The sequence below is a fragment of the Antrostomus carolinensis genome, unplaced genomic scaffold (assembly GCF_000700745.2).
Source record: "Antrostomus carolinensis isolate BGI_N321 unplaced genomic scaffold, ASM70074v2 scaffold25429, whole genome shotgun sequence".
Lineage (NCBI taxonomy): Eukaryota > Metazoa > Chordata > Aves > Caprimulgiformes > Caprimulgidae > Antrostomus > Antrostomus carolinensis.
The window spans coordinates 1-9,961 of NW_010336766.1; the positions used below are offsets into that span (position 1 = coordinate 1).

The window sequence follows — 9,961 nt, forward strand, 5'->3', positions numbered from 1 at the left end:
AAGGGCCAGCCCAGTGAAACTATCACAGTTTATAAAAGTTCTTGAGAATTTTGAATATCCTTGGAATGCTTGAACTACCATCACCCTGTTGCTGAATGTGTCAGATTGTGATTTTGCTTAGATCCGCTACTGGTGCTTGCTGCAGGTGTCAGTGTTGTGTTGCCATTTCAGCTCCTTAACAGACAATTAGGCCAAAGAACATGGCATTGAGTGGCTGTACCACATTCCCTGTCATGCACCAGCCTCCAGGAAAATCAAATGATGCAATGGGCTACTGAAAACCACACTGAGAGCAATGGGTGGTGGGACTTTCAAACACCGGCATGCACATTTAGCAAAAGCCACCTGGTTAGTCAACACCAGAGGATCTGCCAACCGAGCTGGCCCTGCCCAATCAGAACTTCCATCAATGTTCTTCTCATAACAAGTCTCACACTGAAACCAGAACACAGCTAGTCTAACTACTGAGAAGAAAATTAACTCTATCCTAGCAAAACCAGGACAGCAAGATGCAGATGGTATGGAATAAGGGGCAGATATTGTTCTGGTTTTCAGCTGGGACAGAGCTGGGTTTCTTTTTAGCAGCTAGAACAGCGCTGGGGTTTGGTTTCAGCTGGGATTTGTTATCAGAAAAACACTGAGAACACACTAGTGTTGGCATTTGTGTCACTGGAAGTGAAGGACTTTGTGTTTTGTTAGTCTACAAGCGCAAGTTTTAAGGGGGCGAGGGATAATTATATTAATAAGCTAAATTGGCATTTGGCTCTGCAAAGGGGTTGTTCCATCTCCTGTCCCCCATGGGCAGGAGATTCATGAGGGTCTCTCCCTCTCTTGCTCTCTCTGGCTTTCGCTCGGGCTCTGGCTCTCCCAGGATTGAGGTTTGGGTTCGGGATTGTTGCTCCTCCGGGATCATTATCTGGGAACAGGCTGGGCTTGGCAGGTAGATGGTGAGCAGTCTTATTTTAAGGTTTATTTTATTTCAGTTATTATATTCTTCTTATCTCAGCCTACAAGTTTCCTTACCCTTGCCCCTAATTCTTTCCCCTATCCCTGGGGTGGGGTGGGAATGAGTGAGTGCTGTGTTTGGCCACTAGCCAAGTGCTGGCCAAGTGAAACCATCACGCTGTGACAGATGCATCAGCAGAGCACTGAAGTCTTAATTGTGGGGATTGAGCGCTGTCTGACAGATCAGCGTGGCACCCTCCTGTTAACTCCCATCCCTGCCATTAAGCACTGGAAAATGCAAAGCTGCCCCATTTCTGGCACCTCCCTATCCCCCTGTTGCCGTGGGTGGCTCTTGGCCCAGGCAGGAGAGGTTCTCTGGGGCTCTAACTCCAGCATGCTGCCCTGCCCCGTAGGGATGCTTGGTGCAAGCACTGTCCAGGCTACAACCCTCCTGGTTTATGAACTTTCTCTGCCTTGCTGGACACACCATTTCCAAGCTGTGAGATTGCAGTTGACACAAATGCTTTTCACACAGGCAGGTATTTTATTACAGATACTGTAGCTTGACAAATGCCTCATAACCAAGAGAGCATCCAGGAATGGACAGGGGTAATTTAATCCTTCTCACAATACATCTTGGGCACTCAGAATGGAAATCTTGGTTATTTACAAATTACACAGGAACTTAATGTACAAAGGATACACAAAGAGACACGGGTACATGCTGATTTAAAAGAAATAGTTCTGTTTGGGCATTTTGGGAGGAGAGGGGCTCCAAAGCCTTCCTTTAAGGTCAAGTGCAGAAGGTGCTGAATTAAAACATTACAGATGATGCCCTGGGGAAGGGGGTATAATTCTGACTAGGATTTATTTGGCCACATTGACTTTTCCTTAATAACTTTATGTAGAGATCATTGAAAAATAGAAATAGCCCTAAATTCTTACAGCAACTTTCCTCCCACTTTTACGTCCCAGTGCAGATGCCTTCCTCTGCATGGACTTGGCGTGCTGAACTGAAGCATCTGATCCTGAGCCATCTCCGTCCTCTGAGAGCTGTTTCCTTTTCAAATCTCTCAGCTGGGCAGCGTAGGAGAATGGTTTGCTGAACTGGTAAAACACGACAGTCAGATTTTGAAGAATCAGACTTTTGTGCTTGGAATCCTGAGTTTAGTTTTCCCTTCACCTCTGCTTTTTCAAACAAGTCCTAAAAACTACTGTTCAGCCATCACTGAAGGGTGTTGGTGGCAGGTGGGCAGTCATACGGAGGAGTCTTCAGTGGACTTCAGCTGCGTCATTTTGCCTCTGCTAACAAACAGGTAAGCTGTGCAAAGACACCCAGCTGCTCCTGTAAATCCCAGACTGTGCTAAGCACAAAATACAGAGCAGCTGTTCCACAGATCCATGTTCTACATCATCAGGAAGATTATAGATGAAGGTAGGGAGGTGGTTTAGGTCATATGATGTGCTGGCTGCATAAATGCGCAAAGATATAGTGCAAAGTGTTTCTGTCAATGAAATAATTGTGTTGTTGTTATGAGATGTAGCATAGCCTGAATAACAAATAAATGTTAGGCCTTACTAATCAAATAACTTGCAGCCAGCTTTGTTGGTGTAAGTTACCTTGGGTAGCACACAGGAGGTAATTACCAGCATGAAGTTTTTGTGTATTACTCAATTATCTCTTTGGTTGTGAATTGCATCCAGCAAACTTCTTGGTTGCTACTTTTAAGAATAAGGGGGAGTGTGTCCAGAGAAGGGCAACAAAGTGGGTGACGAGTCTGGAGCACAAGTTTATAAGGAGCAGCTGAGAGAACTGCAGTTGTTCAGTCTGGAGAAAAGGAGGCTGAGGGGAGACCTCACTCTCTACAACTCTCTGAAAAGAGGGGGTAGCGAGGTGGGTGTTGGTGTCTTCTCTCAAGTAACTAGTAATAGGACAGGAGGAAATGGCCTCAAGTTCTGCCAGAGGAGGTTTAGATTGGATATGAGGAAAAATTTCTTTACTGAAAGAGTGGTCAAGCATTGCAACAGGCTGCCCAGTGCAGTGCTGGAGTCACCATCCCAGTTCAAAAAATGTGTAGACATGAGACTTCAGGACATGGTTTAGTAAGCATGGTGGTGTTGAGTTGATGGTTGGACTTGAGGAAGTTTTCCAACCTTAATAATTCTATGATTCTATAATTCAGTCATGCCTGCCCTTCAAACAGAGCAAGGAAGCCAAAGCACCTGTCTGTGATCAGAGCTGACCCATGGGACGCAGTCACACTGTGCAGGCTGCTGTTGTGATGCTGAATCCCCTTTGTGGGAGAGCAGCCAGGGGAAATTGTTTGGCCTGTGTCATGTGTAATGTGACCTGGAGGTTACGGAGCAGGTAATCTACCTCCACGGGTGACCTTCCACATACCACAGCAGAGGAACCATTCAGGCTAAATCACTCCCCAGCTCTCTGCCGACACCCTTCTCCCACCTTAGGATTTCTGTTGAGTCACTTTTCCTTAAGTGTTTTTCATTAAGCTGTGTTTTTTATTAAGCAGCTAAATTAGCCATGCACAACGAGCCCTTCCTCAGCTTTGTGCTTTCCTAATGTGTTAAAAAATATAGCAGTGCTGTGCATTACAGCTGCTCAAATCAAAGTATTTCCTCTATCACAAGAGAAGGTGTTTTGCTCAGCCTTATGAGTTCAGATGGTTCAGACTCATGCTGGCTTTGATGGATTTTACCTTTCCTCCCCCTCTAAACAACCTCTAATTTTATTACTAAAACTTTTTTTTTTTTTTTTTTTTTAAGTATTCCCCTTTCCTACTTCAGTATTAAAAGAAATATTTAGTCCACCATCAAGGACTGTGAACTGCAGGAAGGGACCATTCTGTTCTGGAGAAGAGAGAGAACACTTCATACATAAAGAGGAGGAAGCAGTTGTTTTAGCCCCGTGGTCCTTTCCTGCTGCTGCATGAGGCCCAGTGCATTTTTCACAGGGTTGGGTTTTTTTTTTTCTAATTATTGGTTATTCCATTTGTATGAGTAAGTGACTCACTTCATGCAACGCACAGTAACTGGAGATCAGAAGGCAGAAGGTGTGTTCCATTTACTGGCAGCACATGCCAGTAAGTGAAGGGAAACCTGTTGAAACCATCATCCATAATTAGCACACGAGAACGACGCATTACTTGTCATCAGGAACCTGCAGACCTGCAACGTGCTGGGTGAGGCTTTCCTCCCAAAAGAAGCTGACTGCTGCCATGCTGCGCCTGCAGAGAAGAACTCCTGCAGCCATGCCCAGGAATCCGGCCATGATCTTTCTCAAGTCTGTTTCCACCAAGCCTGAGAAATTAAGAGTGGGTGTTACCACAGACAAGCCTTCCCCCTCTACTCCGCTTTTCCCCCCTCTACTCCACTCTGTTCCCCATCTGCTCTGCTCTTGTAAGGCCCCACCTGGAATACTGCATCCAGTTCTGGAGCCCCCATCACAAGAGAGACCTGGAGCAGATAGAACAAGTCCAGAGGAGGCCACCAGGATGATCCGAGGGCTGGAGCAGCTCTGCTGTGAGGACAGGCTGAGAGAATTGGGGCTGTTCAGCCTGGAAAAGAGAAGGCTCTGGGGAGATCTTATAGCACCTCCCAGTACCTGAAGGGGCTACAAGAAAGCTGGGGAAGGACTTTTCATAAGGGTAAGTTAATGACAAAACAAGGGGAAATGGCTTTAAGCTGAAAGAGGGGAGGTTTAGATTAGATATTAGGAAGAAGTTCTTCACTGTGAGGGTGGTCAGACACTAGAACAGGTTGCCCAGAGAAGCTGTGGCTGCTCCTCCCTGGAAGTGTTCAAGGCCAGGCTGGATGAGGCTTTGAGCAACCTGGTCTAGTGGAAGGTGTCCCTGCTGCTGGCAGGGGGGTTGGAACTGGATGAGCTTTAAGGTCCCTTCCAACCCAAACCATTCTATGATTCTATGATTCCAGTGCAGGAGGAAGTGGAGGGACACCTAGAAATAGCCATGATCACATACAGCTAGCTTGTGCCAAGTAGACCTGTAATAGGAGTAATCCGAGATCTACGAGTGAGTACCTGGAAGTAGAAAGTGATCCTGTAGTGAGGCTGCTACAGACTAGCAGTTTTGTAGTTGTGTTATGAACTTCGACTACCATATGACCCATATAATTATACAGCTTCAGCCATATGACCTTCAGGACGTGGGTGCAGCAAGGTTTTCTGCAGACACACCTTGATACTCTATTTCCTTCTAGACTTTAAAGTAACTTGGATGGAAAGAAATGTTGTGGTTTCTAAATACCAGCCTGCAAGTGAAAATGAGGGTGAAGATTGCTGATGACTGGGCCTTGGTGGGATCCTGTCTCCTCAGCCCCCTCCTCTGCAAGCTAGGGTCTCATTGCTGCGCCTTCACGTGAAAGGGAGAGCACGAGCCGTGGGCCTTGCCAGGGAGGAGGAGGCTGTGCTGAACACTCATGGAGCAGATGCCATCCGTCTTGGTTGATCGTCTCCATCAGGTTGAAGGGGACATTGTGCAAGTGTACTGGCTGGGAAGAGTGGTATTTGATAGAAGTGCATCTCTGAGCGATGCCTGACAGAGAGGAAGACAAGGTGTTCCCTGTCCAGGTAACCAAAACCAGCACTGATCTCCCCTCCCAGCACTGGGAATTGCCCCCCTGTCCCACAGCTAGTTCTTGTCACCTACCCTCCTCCTCCTCCCCATTGTTTTACCATCTGCTTGGCTCCTGCCCACTCTTTCTCTTCTGAGTAATCAGCTCTGCCCAGCTTCTCCCAGTAGCAGCACTCGTATCCTGGATCCTCTGGAGACCATTGATGGCCAGCAGCACTTGTAAAACATTATCTATTACACAGGAGCCTGACTTCTTCCCCCTTGCCCCTTGCAAAAGGATACTGCTTCTCTCTGAAAGACACAGATGAGTATTTCCACACAGAGCTGTAGAAACATGGGGAAATGCTTACTACTGGGTTGCTGAGCAAAGGCAGTCAGTGTTTTCCTTCTCGTGCTATACTCGTGCCTCTCCTGGCAAAGACAAAACCTTCCCAGAAAGGCCTGCACAGCAGCAGGAGAAACAATCTTCTGACTAAGGCAAAATCACAGGCAGGAGCCCTGCCCACTGTGAACTGGCTATTGCTCACCTCTCCCAGGCAGCCTGTGCTGGCTGCTGGCAGTGCTCCTGAGCCACAGCACTTGCAGGGGAAGATGGGCTGGACCTCACACAGGCTTTATTTTTTGTAAGAGGGGAGAGGAGGAAAAAAAAAGAAAAAAAAGAAAAGAAAGAAAGAAAGAAAAAAGCAGTGCAAAGTGTCTGGATTGGTGTCCCCAAAGGGCCACTGTCTGGCAACCACCATGCAGACACGTCCTACCTGCAGCCACCGCTACCCTGGGGTAATGTTTCCCTAAAAAAAAGGCGGTTTTGCCTTCTGTGCTGTTTGCAGAGCAAATGCCAGCATGAGCTGTCACTGGCACCTTGCTCCTCGGCATGACACCATGGAGGTGGCCACTTTAAAAGGCAGTCTGAGGCCTTGCAGCTGCGCACAGATAAACTAGGCAGTGCGAGGGGTCTCATCCTGTGTGGGTGCCCCTCCTTGAGCCAGGGTGCTCAGTACCTGAGAGGGTGGAGCTGGGCTTGCTCAGCTGAACAGGGAGCAACCAGCAAAAGGCATCTCAGAACAGATGGGAGTCAACGTGGGATGCTGCAAGGAAGAGGTACCCAAGAGATGCTGGCTGGGGTCAGGAGGGGCCAGGGGACAGACAGTTGCTCTGAGGAGGTGTTAAAGAAGAAGGGAGCATGGAAGAAGCCAAGTCTTCAGACTGTCAGCATCATGCTGGAAAGATGTATTATCTTTTTTCTGTGAAGCACAATGTAAAAGCCTCATGTTTGAGGAGAGGGGGGAAATGTCCAGGCTGCACTTCTGCTTTTTTAGAGTCATCCCTAAAAGTTTGAGGCTTAGTTCTTCTCCCTGGACATCAAGAGTGACTGCAACAGGAGTATACCAGTATGGGACTTGTGTACATGGGCCACACACATCTAGAGCCCACTGAGACCTCTAAGCTTCAACTTCCCTTCATATGCTTTCTTTGGGACACAGCTTACAATCATCACCAACCTGCCCTGGGACTGACACAAACCACAATTTGTCCCCTGACCAAGGCAGCCTTCAGCATTTTAGAAAACACTTTCCTGCCTCTATATCTGATCCCACCGGGCTTAAGCAGGTGCTCTGTGGCCCCTGTAAGGACACCCTCTCTCTTGCAGTGACTCCAGTCCCATAAGCAGAAGGGACAGGCCAGCCCCAGGCCACACCTTCCCTCTGCAGCACTGGCAGATGCAGCAGCTCACCCTTTCATCTGGAAAGATGAAGATGGAAAGATGCCAGAAGGGTGGGAAGAGGTCTCCAACCATGACAAATTGCACTGGTGTCCCCAGCTGGAGCCTGCCCAACACACAGTGGCTGAGGAGCCAGCACTCCCGCTTCAAGCAGTGGCCAGGATTTAGGGTTGTAGCACACAAAGTGGCATTTTGGATTTCAGCAGCAGCAGGACGGATGGGTTGTGAGTGCCGCTTGAAATAACAGGGCATCCAGCTGCAGCCAGGTCTTTTCCATGTGAGGTGCCACTGTCTACAGCTGGGGCTCGTGATCCCTGGAGGCACAACAGTCAAATGTCACAGCAAATCCCCCACCCTCATCATCAGAACTCTTAAAGCAAGAGCTTTGGCTGAACTGACACAAAAATCTTTAACACACAAATTTTACTGAATTTGTTTGTTTTTTCTGAGTGGTGCTGAGGAGCAGCTGAGGGTACTGGGGTTGTTTAGCCTGGAGAAAAGGAGGCTGAGGGGAGACCTTCTCACTCTCTACAACTACCTGAAACTAGTTCTTCTCCCAGGTAACAAGTGATAGACCGAGACGAAATGGCCTCAAGTTGTTCCAGGAGAGGTTTACATTGGATATTAGCAAAAATTTCTTCACCAGAAGGGCAGTCAGGCATTGGAACAGGCTGCCCAGGGAGGTGGTGGAGTCACCTTCCCTGGAGGTATTTAAAAGCCAGGTAGACGAGGTGCTGAGGGACATGGTTTAGGGGTGGAATTGGTAGTGCTGGGTTTATGGTTGGACTCGATGTTCTTAAGGGTCTTTTCCAACCACTATGATTCTGTGAAGAGGAGCCCAGCCTGCCTCCCTGCAGCATACAGCTCCACTGTCACCATAACCACGTCGAAGGAATAGGAGGAAAAAGAGAAAGCAGGAGAAGTCGCCCCAAAGCTTGGGGAAGCAAATGATGCCTGATACCCATTTGATCTGACTTGTTTCTGAAGGCAGCAGTGGGCACATCTCTCAGCTCATCCCTGTCTCTTACCAAGGAGTAGTGACACAGACACTCCTGGAGAAACCCATGGGTGTTTTTATAAGAACAGAGGAAGCGCAGGCAGCTGCTGTGGATGGAAAGCAGGATTTAAGTGGAAAAATAACCCCGCTAGCTTCATTCAGAACCATTTCTACCCAAGCAGAACTTGGCAAGGACATAACATGGGAACAACTATAACCCATTTCCCCTCTAATGAGATAACAATGAAGACTGAGAGGCAGGAGCAGGCAGGTGATGAGGTTATCGGTGCTCCCCAGCAGGATGTCCGTTAGCCTTTCCGGACGGAGCACAAACTCCCTGGCATTTCCTTCCGTAACTCATTCAGAGCTGCTGCTATTCCCAAACTTGTCACAGAGCCCAGTCCCCTTGGATCAGCTCTTGGAGCATCTGTGGCAGACCCAACCAGCTCATCTACGCCCACTGCCTGTCCCAGCTCTTCTGCAGCAGAAAGCAGCACAGCATGCCCCAAAAATCTCAGTCACATGCCAAGAAAAATCACAGCAGCCTGAATCCAATTCTGGCAGCTTTGAGACCATTTTACTTTGTGAGAGCAAACATCCTAAAAATGAAGCCAAGGACAGGGATGCACAGCCCAGGGCAGCTGGAGGGACAACGCACCGACAGACGCTGTGCAATTGCACAGCCATGGCTGCTACACCTGCCAGAGCTCAACCCCCTCAGCTCCTTCTGTGCTCGGATAATCACACACTGAATGGGGCCGTGCCCAGCTGCCCATCCCCACACACCTTCTCACTGCAGAGGGTCCCCCAGGCCAACATCCTTGGCAAGGCTGACAGGGGTGGTGAGCAGACGGTGCATCTCTGTGCCCCAAGTCCCACCTTGTCTCACTCTTTCTCTTTCACCCATCAGTCGCTGGCAGCAGGAGTGTGGTGGGAAAAGTTCACCCGGCGCAGAGCCCAAGAGGTGCCCCAGGACCCACACACCACAGAGCCACGCTCCAGGGGTTGCACATGTTGGGAGAAGGGTTTCTACAGCCATCTGGCTCTTGTTCCCTGCACAGAGAGGGTGGGGAGCACGGCTGGGGATGGAGGCAAGCACCCATATGTCTCCTCCACGCTGGAAACCTGCATGCAAGATGGGAGGAGAAGTAGGACTGGTGGTGCTGGTGTTAGGAGGAGAGGGGGTGCACACTTCATCCCATGGGGGCACACGCAACACAGAAATAATGGGAAGTGGTCCCATGGATGAGGGGAAGACGTTGCCCAGCCAGGGTGCCTTGGATAGGTGTGGACAGATGCTGGGCCAGATGTGCAGGGCACTGGCAGGTGCACATTGCGGTGCAGATACGGGGACATCCATAACGAGTGGTTCTCAAGTGCGGCTGGGGAAGGACAGATACCCCACCGGAGCCGGCAAGGGCCCCACGAGCACCCATGGGAGCTGGCACTGGAGGCTGCGGACAACTGGACAATGCTGGGATCCCAGTGTGTTCCCAGTTTTGTGCCTTGGAGCAGGGAGTGCAGGATTTCCAGGCACCGTGGTGCTGCAAAGACCCCTGTCCCAAGCTAAAGAGCAGAGGCAACAGAGGAGAGGGGAGAGGTCCCTGGTGCATGGCGAGAGTATGGGGGGGTCCTTGGACTCAGGGTGCTGCAGAGGCCCCCGGCTGCGGGCACACAGGGGCTGGCTCT

The 9,961-nt window shown here is 49.4% G+C and overlaps 1 protein-coding gene across 1 annotated transcript; it reads right to left on the reverse strand.

Annotated features, from left to right (window-relative positions):
- Window positions 1-2,201: 2,201 nt before the first annotated feature.
- On the reverse strand, window positions 2,202-5,516 carry LOC104530411 (transmembrane protein 178A; the record flags this gene model as incomplete). Its single annotated transcript, XM_010174982.1, is given in 4 exon segments — window positions 2,202-2,336; window positions 2,338-2,465; window positions 4,126-4,248; window positions 5,397-5,516. Coding segments are annotated over 4 exon segments (506 nt in total), but the record flags the coding sequence as incomplete, so codon positions are not given.
- Window positions 5,517-9,961: the final 4,445 nt, after the last annotated feature.